The sequence below is a fragment of the Chiloscyllium plagiosum genome, chromosome 13 (genome assembly GCF_004010195.1).
Source record: "Chiloscyllium plagiosum isolate BGI_BamShark_2017 chromosome 13, ASM401019v2, whole genome shotgun sequence".
NCBI classification, from domain to species: Eukaryota; Metazoa; Chordata; class Chondrichthyes; order Orectolobiformes; family Hemiscylliidae; genus Chiloscyllium; species Chiloscyllium plagiosum.
In genome coordinates, this window is record NC_057722.1 from 46,917,565 (window position 1) to 46,938,976 (window position 21,412).

At 42.1% G+C, this 21,412-nt stretch overlaps 1 protein-coding gene across 7 annotated transcripts in view; it reads left to right on the top strand.

Moving 5' to 3' along the window:
* b3gnt7 (UDP-GlcNAc:betaGal beta-1,3-N-acetylglucosaminyltransferase 7) overlaps nt 1-21,412 on the top strand; it is a 32,030-nt gene that overhangs the window by 4,711 nt on the left and 5,907 nt on the right. For 3 of the 7 annotated variants that reach the window (XM_043702304.1, XM_043702303.1, XM_043702300.1), the window contains exon 2: nt 7,149-7,240. The exons of 1 other annotated variant lie outside the window; for it this stretch is intronic. Coding sequence is in view for 1 of the 6 variants with exons in the window: in XM_043702306.1 (XP_043558241.1) it covers nt 2,414-2,538; nt 2,817-2,872; nt 7,149-7,240 (273 nt within the window). In the remaining 5 variants the exon portion in view is untranslated. Of the gene's footprint in view, nt 1-1,245; nt 2,539-2,816; nt 2,873-7,148; nt 7,241-21,412 lie in introns of those variants that run through there. 3 more of the 7 variants (XM_043702302.1, XM_043702301.1, XM_043702306.1) reach the window with 2 other exon arrangements.

Consider the following 21,412-nt stretch of genomic DNA (forward strand, 5'->3'; position numbering starts at 1 on the left):
CCCCCCCCCCCCCCGCAGCCGCTTCGAGGGCAGCGTGCGGTGCGGCTGCGACTCTGGGCTTGCATAAAGGACCTAAGAACCCAATGTATCAAAGATGAGAAGGTCACCTCTGAAAAGAAACTAAGCCCTCCAAAATTCTAATTCAAGGATTTTGAAGAGACATGAAAGCTCTTGACATCATCATGACAAGTGAAGAAACTCAAGCTGATAATTGGTGCAAATGTAACTCCAGTTGGGGGAAGGGTTTCACTGCAATAATGATGTGGTTTCAGAAGCTTTGAAGCCAGTATTAGTCCTGCAAACAAGACATCAGTAGGAATCTTCCTCCAACACCAGTTTAGGCAATTAAATTTGTGATGGATTTTCCCTTTTGTGAAACTATTTGTTCAGCCATCAAAAGAAGTGCTGTGTAGAATCTCATCTGACCTCCCCAAAACTGAAGCTATATTTCCAACATCATTTGCAAATGGAAGGATGCCAATTGATTTGAAGAGAAGATTTTGATGTTACAAAGTAATCTTCCCTGGTAACTGGAACGTGTTTGATTACAACACAGAGCTGCATACACACAATTACTTGAAAATAACGATTTAGCACCTTTGTTTCAGCCCAAGACTGGAGAAGAATATTCTGGCTGGTGAAAAGAATTTATTGTTGACTTAAGTGGTCTAAGTAATTGCAGCACACTAACAACCAAAAGGACCATTCATTTTTGACTTTCAAAGATAATATCCATCTGCTCTTTAACTGATTCCTACTTCTGGAGACAACATTATATTCTATGCATCTAAAAGTTATTGAGGTTCAATAAGACTAATTGCAGTCTTGCATGAAGTTTTACATTTAATTTAAATGCAGCAGGCTCTGAGCTACTATGTGTATTAAGGAAAATATAAGCAAGGTGTGGTCTTGTGTTATTGCGTGCAACAACCATGCTTTGAGCCAAAAGTTCAGGCTTTGTGTCTCATTTCAGGACTTGATGACCACAGAATTGTATTTATAACTCGTAGCATTCATAGTGGGTGGCACAGTAACTCAGTGGTTAGCACTGCTGCCTCACAATGACAGGAAATTGGTTTCAATTCCAGCATCTGGCAACTGCAAACTCCACACAGACTTCTCCTTGTGTCTGCAGTCTAAAGATGTGTAGGTTAGGTGGGTTGGTCATGTTAAATTGACAAGTGTTCAGGGATGTGTAGGTTGTGTGCATTAGCTATGGGAAATTCAGGTTTACAGGGATAGGTTTGGGGGTGAGAGTCTAGATGGGATACTTTGGAGAGTTGGTGTGGACGCAATAGGCCAAATGGCCTGTTTCCACACCATAGGGATTCTATGATTCTCTGCCAAAGAAGTTGGTTGGTTAAACCTGGCAGGTGTAGAAGCAGGATAAACTCCTGGTCTGTCACACTTGATGCTGAGTGCTGCTCCTGAAGCTATAAACCTCTAGCTTAATGAGTGTAGGATTGGGAGTAGTGTACTGATTGTGGATAGACAACTTGTTGGTAGACAGGCAACAAACAGGAATAAAAGGGTCATTTTATAAATAGTAGGCAGTGACTAGTGGAGTACCACAGATTATTTGGTTCCCAGCTATTCATAATTTAATGAGAACTAAATTATAAATCTTCAAATTTGCAGAAAACACAAAGCTGGGTGGCAGGGTGAATAGCGAGGAAGATGCAGAGATGCTTCAGTGTGATTTGGTCAAGAGGAGTGATTGGGCAAATGCTTAGCAGAGGAAGTAAAATGTAGATAAATGAATTCATCCACTTTTGATAGCAAAGCCAGAAAAGTAGGTTATTATCTGAATGGGGAAAGGTGGAGGTCCAAGATCTGAGTGTCTTTGTACACCAGTCACTGAAAGTAAGCATGCAGATACAGCATATTTGCCATCATAGAATCATACAGCATGGAAACAGACCCTTCCTTCAACTCTTCAATGCACAGGAGCAGGGATATCTTGCTGCAATTCAGCAGGGTGTTTGAGGGATATACCTGGAGTATTGTGTGCATTTTTTTTTTCTCCTTGTCTGGGGATGGATATTCTGGGTATGAAGGAGTGTAATAAAGGTTGACTACACTCACTCCTGAGATGGCTGGATTGATTGGGACTATATTCGCTGCAGTTTAGAACAATGGCAGGGGCTATTTCACAGAAACCTAAACATTCTAACAGGACCAGACAGGATAAACACAGGGAGGATGTTCCTGTTGACCAACTAGGGAGTCCAGACCCTGTTTTCATGGTGTAAGGATACAGGCTAGTTAGGACGAAGCCGAAGAGAAATTTCTTCACCGAGGTTGGGTTTCTTTACCACAAAAAGTAGTGTTTTCAAGAAGCAGTTAATATCTTTTCTAGAACTAAAGGGTTGAAACAGTACTGGGAGAAACCAGGAACAGGACATTGAATTGGATGATCAACTATAATCCTATTGAATGGCAGAGCAGGCCTGGAGAGCTAAATGGCCTACTTATCTTATTTTCTAAATTACCGTGCTTCAATCGAGCATCCTGTTCCAGGAAATATAGAAAATATGTGTAAGCATATCTTTAACCTATTTTGTGTATCTCTTGTCTTCAGAACTATTCACAGATTATTTTCAGTTTAGATAGCTAGAATGTTTTCTGTTTAAATATCAAATTTGGTTGAGTAGTTAAAAAAAAAAAATGGTGTACTTTATTTGAAGTATGACCAAGCTAGTTTGCTTTGGACATGGAGATGCAAACTTTGCTTCTGAGACAGTGGGACAACTGCAGGATTAAGTTCCACTTTCTTGCTGAGAGAGACCTGATTTTAAACATTTTTTTTTCATTAGGACTGAAGATTTGAGGGCTAGCCTAACAACTCTTCACAATTTAGAAGAATTTCATGGTAAGGTAAATATAGGCAGAATGTTTGATCAAACCAATGTGAGATGACCACAAAGGAATAAGAAACATTTCGAATATGGAAAAGCCTATAAACACAATTCATACGCTATTTCAGGGTATTAGATAACCACTTGAAAAGGAGGAATACTAAGGGTAGAGATCAAGCAAGTTGTAGAGGAGAACTGAGGTCCAAGTACTGAAAATTGCAATGTACTCTGGATGGAAAAACAATGGAATGGCTGTGATACTCTTTGGAACCATTGGCCACTTGCTAGTATTGCCCACATTGTAGTTTTGAGTAGTTGCAACTTGAAAAAGTAAACCCACTAAGACCATTTTTTTTTTAATGGTTTCCCTACAGTGTGGAAACAGGCCAGTTGGACTACATGCTTTTGAAGTTCTTCTGAAATTCTCCTTATTTATATTTTCCATACTTGAGGACCACCATCCATATCTATTACATACTAGTAACTATGGCAAATAGAATGCTTCTGTTTCCAAGGTGAAGATGTAGAAATACAATCTGGTGTTCAGCCTGAGGTTTATTGTAGCCATTTTGATATTGCCTCTGCTTCAAAATGACAAGAAGTCTCTCTCAGAATTGGCAATTGCCAACATTTTGGTGACAAGTTGAGTGTTTACCTGTTTGCACTAAAGCTATTTCTCAATCTACGTCATGAGGCCATGAGACAACTAACCCTCAGCCCCACCATTCATGAGATCATGCAAGCAGACCATCTCCTGTGTGTGAGACAAGTCAGCATAAGTGCAAAAAAACCCTCTAATCGTGTTGCTGCAGGTTTTCACTTAATGTAAATATAAATTGGTTTCACAGACATATTTTACAATTATTTGAAACATGGTATTATAATCTTGTCCAAAAAATGTATCTTGGTTTCTGGTTTAAGTACTTAACAAAAGTACAATTATTACCACTTCAGCAGTAAAGCAAAATATTCACTTTCAACTAATTCTGAAGTGTTTTTCAGGGGTGGGCATAATTGGATGGGATGAGATCAGTCACTAGTCCAAGGGGTCTTTGGCCCATTGGACTGGAGGCAAAAATGTTTACAAAGCACTCGTAAAGAATCCTTATTCTTGGCTTTAGAAAGGTGTTAATCAGAGTGTTAGGTGGTTCCTATAGTTTTTTTTTAAAAAGTCAGTTGTTTCAGGATTGTTCCCATTATAACAACCTTCCCAGAATTTCCCCTGTCCACCTTCTTAGCCAGAGTTGTTTCTAGCCTGGAGTTACCAGGGAAGGGAGTATGGTTTTTCAGATGTATCACTCTCTTCAGAAAACTGCATTGAAGTATTTGTAGTCTTCCTGAAGTTGTACCATTGAAAACATACATTTAACACAACTACAGTGTGACTTTAGTACAACTGAGATTCTCCAGTGTTCATGTCTGTGATGCAGGCAAAACTTTCCTTGATGTTGAAAGTTGAATGAGGCAACTTGATAATACATTCATTGGGTGACATCAGATATTGGTGACCCAATTATGCAATCGTCACTATTTAATTCCTGATTGGAGCCAGAAAACTAATAATCCTTGGGTGTTATTTGACATGTTTTGAGACACCTTAAGGGCACATTTGAACGTTCTTATTGCCCTACTGAATTTCAGAATGCCACCTTAGAGTTCAGAGGAACAATAGGGCTCATCCTAGAAGAAGCATGCAGGTGTGATATTGTAACAATGTCATACTGTTTGCTGTTGAGAAATATTTAGTTATTCTGACAATAACTCATTCATTAGTTCAGTTACAGAACTTTCTAATTATAATTGACCTCCATGTGACCTGATGTTCAACTTTTTACAACCGCTTTTGCAATTGACTTATTATCAAGAGATGGCACTTTAGGCGATTTTTTTATTTCTAGGCAAATAAATCATGTACCATTTGGTATTGAGTTAACATTCAATCTATAGACTTGAGTTTTTTTTCGGTCGAAGTGGATTTTGTTTTCAACTGGTTTTAATTTAGTGTTGACTCTTAACTGAGCTCAGCTTGATCCTTTTTTTTTTAAGCAATGCTTTTGCAAGACCAACATAAATCTTCACATAATATTGCATAGTTTGTCTCCAGTACAGTACCTGTGGCCAGAGTAATGAAAAAATTGCACCACTATACACTTGAAATAATCAATTGTGCTTGAAGCAGTTATTGTTACGTAACATTTTATATACAAAAGGTAATTGTGATATCCAATTCCTTCAGTTCATTTTTAATCACTTGTGTGTAGATTAAGCGGTCATTTATCAGAGTACTAAATAAAGCAACTGCACCAACCCTTTTTTATTAAGTAGGATATAAGCTTTGTAAGATAGAACTCTCCAATTGCCTAAAATGGAATAAATAAAGAGGTTAGCTATGTGTTATCTATCTTTTAATGCAATGAAGGTATCATTTAAACTTCACCATAAGATTGCAAAACACAACTTCCCATCTTTGAACATTTTAATTAATTTTGGGGCTTAGGCTAAATTAGATTTTCCTACAAAGATGAGAGAACCATTTCAAAAGCCATAGCTTTTTGAAGGTTGAAATTAATACTTCAAGATTTGTTTCCTTTGGTTATTGAGAAGAACACATTACAGAATCTTGCCATTCAAAGATACAATTCACAAAGTGAATGTGTTTTTTTTTTGGCTAAAGGTTGGATATAATCTCTGAGAAGCTGGTAGGTTTTGCAATCAATTTCATTTAATGGCATTTTTTTTGTTTCCCTACAACCTTGAACCTTGTATTAAAGTTTACTGGATCTTAGCAGTAAAGATATTCAGAATTGGGTTAATGTCAACGATTGTGGCTCAATCATTTTATAAGTTTTGTTACAACATGTCGTTTTTGCTTTGCACTCCCAATTTTCTGCCCCTAAACCCTTGAATAAGCAATCTTACTCGCTAATGGCTGTGATTGGTAGTGTCCTGCCCATGGTTCACATATCTATGTTAGAACACAGAACAGTACAACATGGAAGTAGGCCCTTCAGATTACCATGTGTTATGACTTTGGGTGAACACCCAACCCCTCACTAATTTAAACCAGTGACACAGAAAAGACGTTTAACTGAACCCATGCTGTAATCCATTCAAATTCGAGAGGCAAGAACTATCCCAATAGTCACTATTTAAAGTACAAAAAAAATTTAAGAACTTTATTCTTTAAATCTCATGTAGACTATTAACTAACAACTATTTGCAACTTCTTTAAACTATCTTTAACTTTCCCTTCCACAATGCTGGTCCAATAAAACCCCTGATTACGATTTACCAGAAAATTCAAATTTCAAAACCAGCCAGCTGTCAAATCTCCTCTTTGCATCTTCCTCTGTCTTTTCTTAGGGTTTCTGTTTCACAGGTCAGTTGATAGATAAAGGGACCTTTCAGGGAGCTATTCTGCAGGCTGTCTGCATATGTTGGCTTTTTTTTTTTAGGCAAAAGTGAGATGCTGGAAATCAGTCTAGATTAGGATGGTGCTGGAAAATCACAGCAGGTCAGGCAGTATCTGAGGAGCAGGAAAATCAATATTTCGGGCAGAATCCCCACTTCTATTGGGTTGCTACTCAGCCTCTGCTGAGTTCATGTGAAAACAGTCCCAAGTTTATCCAACCTCCTTTTTGATAGTTAATACAAGCAACAGCCTGGTAAACCACTTTTGCACCTTCTGCATAGTCTGAATTGCACAAAGTGCTCCAAATGTAACTTAACTAAAGGCTCTTACAGCTGCAATGTGACTTGCTAAATTTTTATACTCAGTGCCTCAACCATTGAGGGCAAACTTTCAGGGACCTATGGATTTGTCTCCCAAGATCTCTATATATAGTAATGTTAATGTGATAGTTGTCAGACATTCTGACAAGTCTTCCCTGAATCTTTCAGATGGTGCCAAAATTTAAAAATAATTCTCATGGCATCTCTCCTTTTGTTTTCTTGATGTCACGCAGCTAGCAATCAGATCTTTTTATTAAGAGACTGGTACCTGACAAGGGTAAGCAGTCCTTGGATTGATTAGAAATTGAAAGTGAATCTTGCAGTTAGTACTTCAGACACTCTGGGAGGAAAGCCTACAATGATGCATTGAAATAACTTCTACCCCATTATCTAATTGTACTACTAGAGAAAGGCAAGAACAAACTCCACTTTTCTGTCTCAAAGATTTATAAAGTTGCCTTTTTTAATTTGTTTTTAATTAATGGTCATGATTGGTTGGAATGGCTTAGCAGCATTGGCAAGTTTACATCTTCATTCTTTTTTCCCTCCTTCTGAAAGGTGGCCTTCCACATGTGGATGTAAGCAAGAGCAGGTTTCCGGTCCTTTTTGGTACTGACTGTCTGTCTGTGATTTGGAGCTGGAGTTTTAAGGTTTGTTTCATGATTGTCATAGTCATAGAATTGTACAGCATGGAAACAGTTTGGTCCAACTTGTCCATGCTAACCAGATATCCTAAATTTACCTAGTCCCATTTGGCTCATATCCCTCTAAATCCTTTCTATTCATATACCCTTCCAGATGCCTTTTAAATGTTGTAATTGTACCAGTCTCCTCCACTTCCACTAACCGTTTATTCCATATGTGCACCTTTGTCTGTGTGAAAAGGTTGTCTGCTAGATCCTATTCAAATCCAATCCCACCCCACCCACCTTGAACCTATGCCCTCTAGTTTTGGACTTCGCTACCCTGGGAAAATATCTTGTCTATTTACCCTGTCCATGCCCCTCATGCTTTTAAATACCTCTATAAAGTCATTTCTCAGCCTCCATGCTCCAGGGAAAACAGGCCCAGCCTATTTAGCCTCTCCTTATAGCTCAAAGTGTCCAGTCCTGGCAACGTCCTTCTTAGTCTTTTCTAAATCCTTTAAAGTTTCACAATATCCTTCCTATAGCAGAGAGACCAGAAGTATTCCAAAAGTGGCCTAAATAATGTCTAGTATAGCTGCAACATGACATCCCAACTCCTATACTCTGCACTAACCAATAAAGGCAAGTATACTAACTGCTTTCTTCACTACCCGTCTACCCACGGCTCCACTTTGAAAGAACTATGAACTTGCATTCTAAGTTCTCTTTATTTGGCAACACTCCTCAGGATGCTACCATCTGAATGTATAAGACCTGCCCTCATTTACCTTACCGAAATGCGGCACCTCAATTTGTCTAGGTTACACTCCATCTGTCACTCCTTGGCTCACTGGTCCATCTGATCAAGATTCTGTTGTATTCTGAGATAACCTTTTTGGCTGTCCACTCCACCTTCAATTTTGGTGTCATTTGCAAAAGGTACTAAGCATTCCTTCTCTAGAACATAGAACTGTACAGCACAAGAACAGGCCCTTTGGCCCATTATGTTCTGCCGAACATGATGCCAAATTAAACTAATCCCTTCTTTCTGCCCTTGGTCCATATCCCTTCATTCCTTGCATATTCATGTGCTTATCTAAAAGTCTCTTAAACACCCCTATCTGCCTCCTCCACCAACCCTAGCAGTGCATTCCATGCTCCTACTATTCTGTATTTTGAAAAAACTTGCCCCTCACATCTTCTTTGAACATCCCCCTCTCACCTTAAATGCATGCCCCTAGTTTTAGACATTTCAACTCTTGGGGCAAAAAGCATCTGACCGTCAACCTTATCAATGCATCTCATAATTATATACTGTAGACTTCTGTCAAGTTTCCAGTCAGCCTCTGCTGCTCCAAAGAAAACAATGCTAGTTTTTCTAGCCTCTCCTTCTAGTTCATACCCTTTAATCCAGGCAGCATCCAGGTAAACCTCTTCTGTATCCTATCCAAAGCCTTCCTGTAATGCAGCGACCAGAAATGAATGCAATACTGTGTGGCCTAACCAAAGCCTTATAAAGGAGCAACATGACATCCTGACTCTCTTACTTAATATCCTGACCCAATGAAGGCAAGCATGCAATACTCCTCCTTTGCCAAGGTACCTGTGCACATCAATGTTCTTCAGTGTCCTGCAATTAACTAATACCTTTTTCCTGAATATTTGATCTCCCAAAATGCAGCAGTTCATCTACAGATTAACCTCCATCTGCCATTTCTCAGCCCATATCTGCAACTGATTTACTTTTTGCTGTATCCTTTGACAGCCTTGTACACTATCCACAACTCCACCAATCTTTGAATTGTCTGCAGACTTACTAACCCAAACATCTACATTTTTTCATCTCTGTGGAACACCACTAGTCACAGACCTCCAGCCTGAAAAACAACTTTGCATCACTACCTTTTTGCTTTCTGTGGGCAAACCAATTCTGAATCCATGCAGCCAAGTCATCATTGATCCCACGCATCTTAATTTTCTGGACGACCCTATAATGAGAAACCTTGTCAAAAGCCTTACTAAAATCCATGTAGACAACATCCACTAATCTATCCCCATTGGCCACCTTTGTCAGCTCCTCAAAAATTTAAATCAAGTTAGTAAGACATGACCTGCTCTGTTCAAAGCCATGCTGACTGTCCAAATGCACGTAAATCCTATTCCAAAGAATTCTCTCCAGTAGCTTCCCAGCTACTGTGAGACTCGCCAATCTATAGTTTCCTGGATTATCTCTCTTTCTCATCTTGAATACAGGAACAACTTTAGCTACTTCCCAGTCCTCTGGGACCAATGTTCATACCCAAATCACTTATATAAATGACGAAAAGCAGTGGACCCTGCACTGATCTTTATGCCACACTGCTGGTCACAGTCCTCCAGTCTGAAAAGCAACCCTCCACCAACAGTACCCTCTGTCTCCTACATTCATGCCAATTTTGTATTCAAATAACTAGTGCTCCCTGTATTCCATGTATTCTGACTTGCTAACCAGTCTAGAGTCATAGAGATGTACAGCATGGAAACAGACCCTTTGGTCCAACCTGTCCATGCCGACCAGATATTCCAACCCAATCTAGTCCCACCAACCAGCACCTGGCTCATATCCCTCCAAACCCTTCCTATTCATATACACATCTAGATGCCTCTTAAAATGTTGCAATTGTACCAGCCTCCACCACTTCCTCTGGCAGCTCATTTCCATACCTGTAACGCCCTCTGTGTGAAAACGTTGCCCTGTTGATCTCTTTTATATCTTTCCTCTCTCACCCTAAACCTATGCCCTCTAGTTCTGGACTCCCCAACTTCAGGGAAAAGAATTTGTTTGTTTATCCTATCCATGCCCCTCATTTTGTAAACCTCTATAAGGTCACCCCTCAGCCTCCGATGCTCCAGGGAAAATAGCCCCAGCCTGTTCAGCCTCTCCCTATAGCACAAATCCTCCAACCCTGGCAACATCCTTGTAAATCTTTTCTGAACCCTTTCAAGTTTCAAAACATCTTTCCGATAGGAAGGAGACCAGAATTGCATGCAATATTCCAACAGTGGCCTAACCTATGTCCTGGACGACCGTAACATGACCTCCCAACTCCTGTACTCAATACTCTGACCAATAAAGGAAAGCATAGCAAACGCCGCCTTCACTATCCTATCTGCCTGTGACTCTACTTTCAAGGAGCTATGAACCTGCACTCCAAGGTCTTTCTATTCAGCAACACTCCCAAGGATCTTACCATTAAGTGTATAAGTCCTGCTAAGATTTGCTTTCCCAAAATGCAGCACCTTGCATTTATCTGAATTATACTCCATCTGCCACTTCTCAGCCCATTGGCCCATCTGGTCAAGATCCTGTTGTAATCTGAGGTAACCCTCTTCGCTGTCCACTACACTTCCAATTTTGGTGTCATCTGCAAAGTTACTAACTATACCTCTTATGCTCGGCACAGTAGCATAGTGGCTCGCACTGCTGCCTCACAGTGCTAGAGACCCGAGTTCAATTCCCGCCTCAGGCAACTGTCTGTGTGGAATTTGTACATTCTCCCCATGTCTGCATGGGTTTCCTCCGATGTCCAGTTTCCTCCCACAGTCCAAAAATGTGCAGGTTAGGTGAATTGCCCGTAGTATTAGATGAAGGGGTAAACGTAGGGGAATGGGTGGGTTGCTCTTCGGAGGGTCAGTGTGGACTTGTTGGGCTGAAGGACCTGTTTCCACACTGTAAGTAAGCTAATCTAATCAAATCATTTATGTAAATGACAAAAAAAGGACCCAGCACCGATCCTAGTGGCATTCCACTGGTCATAGGCCTCCAGTCTGAAAAACAGCCCTCCACAATCACCCTCTGCCTTCTACCTTTGAGCCAGTTCTGTATCCAAACCTGCGGAACCTTGTTGAACACATTGCTGAAATGTATTTAAGAACTTTCAAAGTGTGTGAAAAGAATGATCGCGATTATATGACTCATTGATTTACATGTCAACATTACAGAAAATACTAAGTACTGTTTTGATTGTGTAAGACCTTTTTGCCTTCTATGGACAAGCTAATTCTGAATCCATGCAGCTAAGTCATCACGGATCTCACGCATCTTAATTTTCTGAATGAGCCTACATTGAGAAACCTTGTCAAAAGCCTTATTAAAATCCAAGTCGACAACATCCACTGCTCTACCCCCATCGATCACCTTTGTCAGCTCCTCCAAAAATTTCAATCAAGTTAGTAAGACAAGACCTGCCAGTTGCAAAGTTGTTTTTCAGGCTAGAGGTCTGTGACGAGTGGTGTTCCACAAGAGATCCCAGTCTTGGATGAAATGTAGATGTTTGGGTTAGTAAGTCTGCAGATGATACAAAGATTGGTGGAGTTATGGATAGCATACAAGGTTGTCAAAGGATACAGCAAGAAGTAAATCAGCTGCAGAAATGGGCTGAGAAATGGGAATCCTGGTGTTTTGAAGATGTTGGTGTACTGTACCTTTTTTAAAGAGTTAAAGGCTAGCAGAACAACCTGACAGCACTAAGTGTTCTGAACAAAATACAATGTAACATGTAGTCCAGAGAAGTTGTCTGGAGACAAAAACAAATTTGAATTAGGCCAATCAGTTTAAATTATACCCCAAAAAAAGAACCAACCTCCAATCATGTTACTATTTAGTATATTGACAATATTAAAAGCCAATGACATAATCTGATGCTTAGGGTGCATAAGATTGAGAAAATTGAACAGTTAGGAGGAGAACTACCAAAAGACCAACAGATGTAAAGAAAGTGAGGACTGCAGATGTTGGCAGTCAGAATAGGGAGTGTGGAGTTTGAAAAGCATAGCATAGCAGGTCAGGGCAGCACCCGAGGTGCAGGAGAATTGACCTTTTGGGCAAAAGCCCTTCATCAGGAATGAGACTGGGAGCCTAGGGGTGTAGAGATTAAATAGGTGGGGGGGGGGCTGTGGGGAAGGTAGCTGAGAGTGCAATAGGTGGAGGGAGGTGGGGTAATGGTGGTAGGTCAGGGGAGAGTGGGACAGATAGGTGGGAAGGAAGAAGGATAGGTCATTAAGTTAGTGCCGAGTTGGAAGATTGAATCTGGGATAGGGTGGGGGGAGGGGAAATGAGGAAACTGGTGAAATCCATGTTGATACTATCGGGTCGGAGGGTCCCGTGGCGGAAGATGAGGCATTCTCCCTCCAGGCATTGAGTGGTTAGTGTATGGCAATGGAGGCGGCCCAGGACCTGCATGTCCCCGGCTGAATGGGAGGGGGAATTGAAGTGTTCGGCCATTGGGCGGTAGTGTTGGTTGGTGCAGGTGTTCCGGAGATGTTCTCTGAAGTGGTCTCAATGTAGGAGAGACTGCATCTGGAGCAACATATACAGTATATGACGTGTGGAATTGTGGTTGGATGTGGAAGGCTCCTTTGTGGCCTTGGACAGAGGTGGGGGGGAGTGTGGGCACAAGTTTTGCAATTTCTGCAGTGCCAGGGGAAGATGCCGAGAGGGGAGGGTGGGTTGGTGGGTGGTGTGGACCTGACTAGGTAGTCACGGAGGGAACAGTCTTTACAGAAGGTGGATGGGGTGGGGAGGGAAATATATCTCTGGGATCCATTTGTAGGTGGTGGAGGATGACGTGATGTATACAGATGTTGGTGGGTTGAAAGGTGAGGATTGGGGGGATTCTGTCCTTGTTGCAGTTGAAGGGGTGAGCTTTGAGGGCGGAGGTGTGGGAAGTAGATGAGATGGGTTGGAGGGCATAATCAATCATGTGGGAGGGGAATTTGTGTTCTTTTAAAAAAGGAGGCCATCTGATGTGTTCTGTGGTGGAACTGGCCCGCATGGGAGCAGATGGGGCAGAGGAATTGGGAATAAGGGATGGCATATTTACAGCAGGCAGAGTAGGAGGAGGTGTTGTCAACATAGTTGTGGGAGTCTGTGGGTTTGTAGATGATGTCAGTGCCTGTTGGAGATGGAGGGGTTCAGAAAGGGAAGTATCTGAGATGGTCCAGGTGAGATGGAATGTGTTAATAAACTGTTCAACCTCCTTGTGGGTGCACGAGGTGGCGCTGATGCAGTCATCGATGTAACAGAAGAAAAGGTGAGGAATGGTGGCAATGACCAGTTCAGCCAAACAAATTAGTATCAGTGGAAGGATACTGGTGGGAAAGGAAGAAATGGAGGGTTTGGATGCCCTGGTCATAGCAGATAGAGGTATATAGGGACTGAGTGTCCATAGTGAAGATGAGGCATTGGGGGCCAGGGACACACACTACTTAGAGGAAGTGGAGGGTGTAGATGGTGCCCCGAATGTATGTGGGGAGTTCCTGGACCAGTGGTGGGGAGCGAGGTAAATAGGACAGTGTTGAGGTATGTGGAAGGAGCAACCAACAAATGTAGGCTGCTGGTCAGAACTGTCTGAGGGGTACCGGTCTACAGAAAGAGTTTGCACAGAGAGAAACATCAACACCGACCTGAAGAGCAAATCTACAGAGGATGAAGAACATTCACTTTTCGTGGTTTTGAAATTTCAACTTTTGGTAAATCTTGAGTGTTTTTTATCAGACTAGTATTATCGAAGGGAAAGTAAAAGATAAGATAGGTTATAGAAAGGAGTTGTAAATAGTTGTTAGTTAATTATTCTTAGACTTTAAAGTAAAAATTAACAACTTTATATCTTAAACAGTTATTGGCCTCTTGAATTTTCACAGATTACTGCATGGCTTAAATCTGTGTTACTGGTTTAAATTTAAGCAAGGAGATTACCCACATCATAATAGTTTGGGGCTCATCATTGGATTTGAACAGTTTAAGTCTTTGATTTGAGATTTGAATGGTTTATATAGACTTAAATAGATTTGGAGGTACAAAAATCCCAGCAGATTTTAAACACTTGCAGGTTAATGTCCTAGATTGTTAAATAAAATGTAAGTCCAGAAATTTGTTTAATTTCAGTGATTTGAAGTTGATTTAAATTACAAGTGAGAGAAATGGCTCTTAAAATTGCTAAAGAGGTTCTGGGATTTAATGATTCTCAAATTCACCAAGAAGTTTAGAAGGAAAGAAAGATGCCATACTTTAGAATTAACAAATAAGTTAGATCTGGGTTTAACCAAGTTCAAAAGTAAAGCTGAAATTGTAAGGGAATTACTCGAATGCTCGGATGTAACTGAGAACCAGACAAGGATGTGACGATGGAGGCGGCCCAGGACCTGCAAGTCCTTGGCTGAGTGGGAGAGGGAGTTGAAGTGTTCGGCCATGCTGGTAGGGTTAGTTGGTGCAAATGTGCCGGAGATGTTCTCTGCAAGTAGTTGTCCTGTCTCCCCAATAGGGAGACCGAATCAGGAGCAATGTATACAGTAAATGACGTGTGGAAGTGCAGTTGAAAGTTTGGATGTGGAAGGCTCCTAATTTACTAGAAAGAAAGAACTGGAGAAATAGGTGTTAGTTACTGCCCCGCAGAGTGAGGGTTCAAATCTAGATGATATAGATTTTGATGTGCCTCAATGGATTAAAAAATGAAGTGCATGAGGAGTGGGATAGGTTAGTAAGCTATCTGTCTCAGGATCAAAGAATGCAGTTGGAAGATTTGTTACTGCAGTATAAGGACATATGTAAGAATCTGATGGAGAGGACTAATGCTATTGCACATGAAGTAGATGTAGGGAATACTACTCTGATAAAACCACACCCCTATCAGCCTAATCCTTTCAAAGCCAGACAGGTCCAGATGGAGGTGGAGGCTATACTTGATGAGGATATCTTCGAGGAGAAAGTGAGGTCTGCAGATGCTGGAGATCAGCGCTGGAAATGTGTTGCTGGAACAGCGCAGCAGGTCAGGTAGCATCCAGGGAACAGGAGAATCGACGTTTCGGGCATAAGCCCCAAGCCAGAGTGACCGGGGTTTGCCGATCGTCTTAGTTCCCAAACCCAACAGGACTCAACGCTTCTGCGTGGATTATCGGAAGGTCAACACTGTTACAAGGTCGGACTCAAATCCAATTCCTAGATTGAAGGACCGTATCAAGAAAGTAGGATGAGCCAGTTACATCACTATGTTGGACTTAATGTGTGGTTACTGACCGGTACCTTTTTTTTAATCCGAGTCAGTGAAAGAAATTTCTGCATTTGTAACCCCAAATGGGCTACCTCAGCTTAAAGTGATGCCCTTTGGAATGAAGAACACTGGTGAAAAGTTGATGTAAGAATTGTGGTGTTATAGAAAATCTCTCCCCAGACAGATTCAGCAGCTGTAAGAAATAGTCTAATGTTTGCACTGTCTGGTGTTGTTACATTCTTGTTATATGGTGAGGAATTCGCGCAGTACTCTAGTTGTAGCAAGCTAGTTTTTTATGTTCTACCCCACACTTCCTGCTCTTGATATCAGTGGCCATTAGGAGGTGGTGATGGCTTACTTGTATTGTCAGTAGACAATGAATTTTGGGATCAGGGCAAATGGTGACATTTTTAATTCCGTAATCTAGAATTAAGTCTAATGATGATAATGAAACCATATTCATTCATCTTAACAATCTAGCTGGTCCCTGTTCTTTAGGGAACGGGATCTGTTTTTAGCTCAGCTGTTTGTAATGCAGATTGATGCCATGTGTCGGGGTTCAATTCCACACAGGTGAGGTTACTGTGAAGGACTCTCCTTAGTTAAACCACCACCAGTTGTCGTCTCCTAATGAGAGAGCAACCCTATGGTCTGGTAAGGCTTGGAAGTGACTTTACCTTTAGGGAAGGAAACCACTGTCTGAATCTGATCTGATGTGGTTGGCTTTTAACTACCCTCTGAAATGGCTTAGCCATTTCAATCTGTTATATCAATCAATGCAAATGTTCAAAAAAAAAGGAATGGAACTAGATAGACCTCTTGGCATCAAAATAGGCACTAGAAACAGCAACAGCAAATGCAGAGTTGTCAATCCTGCACTGTCTGCCTTATTAACATTTGGGGGCTAATTGGGCAAACTGTCTCAGACGAGTCAAGCAACAGCCTGCCATTGTGTTTCTGTCTATGTCCCAAATAATGCTATCACTTATCCCACTAAGAGGTGACAGAACAGTGGCATACCATTGGGAGGGAATTGTCCTTGTCCTCAAAATTGACTCTAGATACCATGAAGTTTAATGCATCAGATCAAATGTAGGCAAGGGAACTACCTGCTAATTAACATATTGTCCCTAAACCCCTCCAGGCTGATTAATCAATGATCCTCCATGTTGAATACCATTTAGAGGAAGCACTGAGGATCTCTAGGGCACAGAATGTACTCTGGGTGAGGGACTTCAATGCCTTTCACTAGGAATGGTATAACAGCACCATGACTGACGAAGCTAGCCAGGTCCTAAATGACACAACTGCTTGATTGTGTCTGTGGCAGGTAAAAGGGCAAAATCTGCTGAATCTCATCGTCATCAATCTGCTGGCTGCAAGTGCATCAGTCTATCACCCTGCACAGAATTTATGGATGTTTTGATCTTCCAATTAAGGATATCTGCCATGTTGTGCGATACTATCACTGTGGTAAATGGGATAGATTTTGATTAGATCTGGCAACTTGAGGCTGAGTATCCATGAGGCCACAAGCAGCAGTAGAACCATACTGCAATGTAGTCAACACCCTCCTGGCCGAGCACCCCTGCCCTGATACCATTACCAGAGGAACATTTGAAGTTCATTGGAGAAGGCAGGAGGACATGCCAGGAGTGGCACCAAGCATATCTAAAAATGTGCCCTAGTGACAACATTCTGGCGATAGTACTGAAGGCTTGTGCTCCAGAACTTCCCAAGCCAAGCTGTTTCGGTACTGTTACAACACTGGCATCTATTCAACAATGTGGAGAATTGCTCAGGTATGTCCTGGTTGCAAAACAGGACAAATCCAACCCAGTCAATTACTGCCCCATTGAGTGTAGACCAATCATCAATGTTACTATCAAACAGCACCTGAACAGCACAGTGATGCATAGATTGGGTTCTGCCAGGAGCACCACAGCATTGGTTCAAACATAGAGTCACCGAGATGTACAGCACGGAAACAGAACCTTTGGTCCATGCCGACCAGATATCCCAACCCAATCTAGTCCCACCTGCCAGCACGCGGCCCATATCCCTCCTAACCCTTCCTTCCTATTCATGTACCTATCCAGATGGCTTTTAAATGTTGCAATTGTACCAGCCTCCTCCACTTCCTCTGGCAGCTCATTCCATACATGTACCACCCACTGTGTAAAAGTTTCCTCTCCGATCTCATTTATACCTTTCTCCTTTCACCCTAAACCTATTCCCTCTAGTTTTGGACTCCCAGACCCCAGGGAAAAGACTTTGTCTATTTACCCTATCAATGCCCCTCATGATTCTATAAACCTCTATAAGGTCACCCCTCAGCCTCTGATGCTCCAGGGAAAACAGCCCTAGCCTATTCAACCCCTCCCAAAAGCACAAATCCTCCAACCCTAGCAACATCCTGGTAAATCTTTTCTGAACCCTTTCAAGTTTCACTATCTTTCTGATCGGAAAGAGACCAGAATTGCACGCAATATTCCAGCAGTGGCCTAACCAATGTCCTGTACAGCTGCAACATGACCTCCCAACTCCTGTACTCAATACTCTGACCAATAAAGGAAAGCATACCAAGCGCCACCTTCACTATCCTAACTACCTGCAATTCCACTTTCAAGGAGCTATGAACCTGCACTCCAAGGTCTCTTTGTTCAGCAACACTCCCTAAGACCTTACCATTAAGTGTATAAGTGCTGCTAAGATTTGCTTTCCCAAAATGCCGCACCTCTTATTTAAGTGAATTAAACTCCATTTGCCACTTCTCAGCCCATTGGCCCATCTGATCAAGATCCTGTTGTAATCTGAGGTAATCTTCACTATTCACTACGCCTCCAATTTTGGTGTAACCTGCAAACTTACTAACTCTACCTCTTATGCTCACATCCAAATCATTTATATAAATGATGAAAAGTAGAGGACCCAGCATCGATCCTTGTTCCTCTCCACTGGTCACAGGCCCTCCACCACCACCCTCTGTCTTCTACATTTTGTGCTAGTTCTGTATCAAAATGGCTCGTTCTCCCTGTATTCCATGAGATCTAACCTTGTTCACCAGCCTCCCATGGGGAACCTTGTTGAATGTCTTACTGGTCCATCTAGATCATGTCTACTGCTTTGCCCTCAGCAATCCTCTTTGTTACTACAAAGCTTGTGAGACATGATTTCCCATGCCCAAAGACATGTTGACTATCCCTAATCAGTCCTTGTCTTTCCAAATACATGTACGTCCTATCCCTCAGGATTCCCTCCAACAACTTACCCACCACCAACATCAGGTTCACTGGTCTGCAGTTCCCTGGCTTGTCCTTACCACCCTTAAATAGGGCCAACTTCCAGTCTTCTGGCACCTGACCTGTGACTATTGATAAAAATATCTCAGCAATCCCTTCCCTCTGCACACTCTCTGAGACATCCTTGATCCTGGCACCAGGGAAGCAACACACCATTCTGATTTTTCGCTGCTGGCCACAGAAACATCTGTATGTACCTCGGACTAGAGAGTCCACTAACACAATTGATCTTTTGGAACCCGACCTACCCCTCGTTGCATTAGAGCCAGTCTCGATACCAGAAACTTGGATGTTTGTGCTACGTTCCCCTGAGAATCCATCACCCCCTACATTTTCCAAAATGGCATACTTGTTTGAAATGGGGATAGCCACAGAAGACTCCACAAATCTGAAGCACTCTGCGAGTAGGTGTCCTAACTTTCTAAGTGCTTCAGAGAACATCTGATACACCATCACCAATCAACCCCACCGCTCCATGGTCGAACCCTTCAACTCTCCCTCCCACTCTGCCAAGGATATGCCCCCACAGCCACTCCCTCACCACCCAATGCAAGGTGGAAGAATGCCTCCTCTTCTGCCTCGGAACCCCATGGCATCAATGTGGACTTGACCAGTTTCCTTACTTTCCCCTCCCCACACCTTACCCCAGTTCCAACCTTCCAGCTCAGCACTGCCCTCATGATGTGTCCCATCTTCCTTCCCACATATTACTCCACACTTTTCTCCGACCTATCACCTTTACCCCCACCTCCATCCACCCATTGCACTCTTAGCCACCTTCTCCCCAGCCCCACCCCTGAGGCTCCCAGCCTCATTCCTGATGAAGGACTTTAGCCCAAAACATTGATTTTCCTGCTCCTTGGATGCTGCCTGACCTGTGCTTTTCCAGCACCACTCTAATCTTGACTGTAATCTCCAGCATCTGCAGTACCCACTTCTATCGTGCCTGAACTGCTTACCTCTCTTAACATGGACAAAAGAGCTGAATTCCAGAGGGGAGTTCCTGGCAAAACTGGGGTCAGTGAGTATCAGGAGGAAAACTGAGTTATGCTTAGCACAAAAGATGATTATGGTTGTTGGAGGTCTGCCATCTCAGCTCCAGGGCATCACTGCAGAAATTCCTCAGAAGTGTCCTCAGCCCAACCATCTTCAGCTGCTTCATCAATGTGCTTCCCTCCATCATAAGCCTAGAAGTTGGGGTGTGTGCAACCATCAGCAAAATGTTCACCACTCGTGACTCCTCAGATACTGAAGCAGTCCACGTTCAAATGCAAAACTGGACAATATCCAAGTTTGGGCTGACAAGTGGCACAAAAGTTACCAGCTCCAATAAGAGAACCTAACCATTGACCTTTCCATTCAAAGGTGGTAGCATCACTGAATCAACATCTCGAGTTGCCATTTGCTATAAATTGAATTGGACTTGCCATGTAAATACTGCAGCACCCTACAGAGCATGTCAATCTAGGAAACCTGCAGTTTGTAACTCACCACCTGACTCCCCAAAGCCTGTCCATCATCTACAAGTCTCAAATGAAACACTCCCCACCTGTCTGGATGAGTACAATTCCATCAGCCTACAAGAAGCATGATGCCAAAGTGTCTTAATAGGCACCACATCCACACTCTCCATCGCTGATGCTTTAGTAGCAGCAGTGACATTTATAAGCACTGCAGAAATTCAGTAATGCTTCTTAGACAATGCCTTCAAACCCATGACCATTTCCATCTGGAAGGACAAGAGCAGAAAATACACCACCTGCGATTGCATCTCCAAGCCACTCACCATCCTGACTTCGAAATATATTGCTGTTCTTCACTGCTGGCTCAAAATCATGCTATTCCTTCTCTTAGGGCATTGAGAGTCAACCTACAGCTCATAGGTTATAGCAGTTCAAGAAAGCTCTCTAGGACAACTCGAGATGGGCAATAAATTCTGGCTCAGCCAGCAATACCCATCTCTCAATGAGCTTTTCTAATGTAAAAACGAGATTCACGTCTGGTATTCTGTGGATGACTGGTACTTAACCATATCTGTCTGTCCTGTTAGCTTCAGGGACCTGTGGATATGCTGTCATGCTCCCTCTGCTCCTCTTTACACTACTTGGTTTTTCTACCATGTTGCATATTCTCTTTGCCATCCCCCAAATGTCTCCCTTCCCTCTTCTCCACACTGAATTCCATTTGACCTGTTCTGCTCACCTGAACAGCTTGTTAACACTATCTTTCCTAGCTTTCTTCTTCAATAATAATGTAATTTTATCTACAAACTTTTCATCATTTAAGATTGACTAACAATTGGTGGTTCACTTCATTTTTATTGTGTCCAATGAATCTTGGAGATGCCAGACACACAAACATCTATCCATCATTTATGCTTAACTTCTCTGCCACTGACCCAATTTCGGTCCAAGTTACTGCCTTCCCTTGGATCCCATGATGTTTTATTTCTGACCAGGAGTGACTTGTCAGAAGCCTTGCTAAAATCTATGTAGACTACATCAAAAATGCAGCCTTCACTGACCCTCCAAAAGTCAATCTTCATGCTGCCAGTCATTTTTTTTTGTCTTTTCTAAATGATTATTTCAACTACTTGGCACTTTTTTTCCCCCTGATTTGGCTTCCTGAGGCTAGACTAATTGGCTTGTAATTATTCAACCTACTCTTTTTTTTTTGTTAAGCTTATAACAGCAGCCCTCCAGAAATAAAAAGGGGACAGTAAAAGTGCCTGTGAAATCTTTATGTTGAATGACACCGCCTCTAAGATTGCTGACTAGCGTCCATTTCATTTACTGTCAGTGTAAAATGCTGCTGGTTGCTGTATATGAAATTGCTCCTTTTCACCTTTTTGGTGGAGATTATGTAGA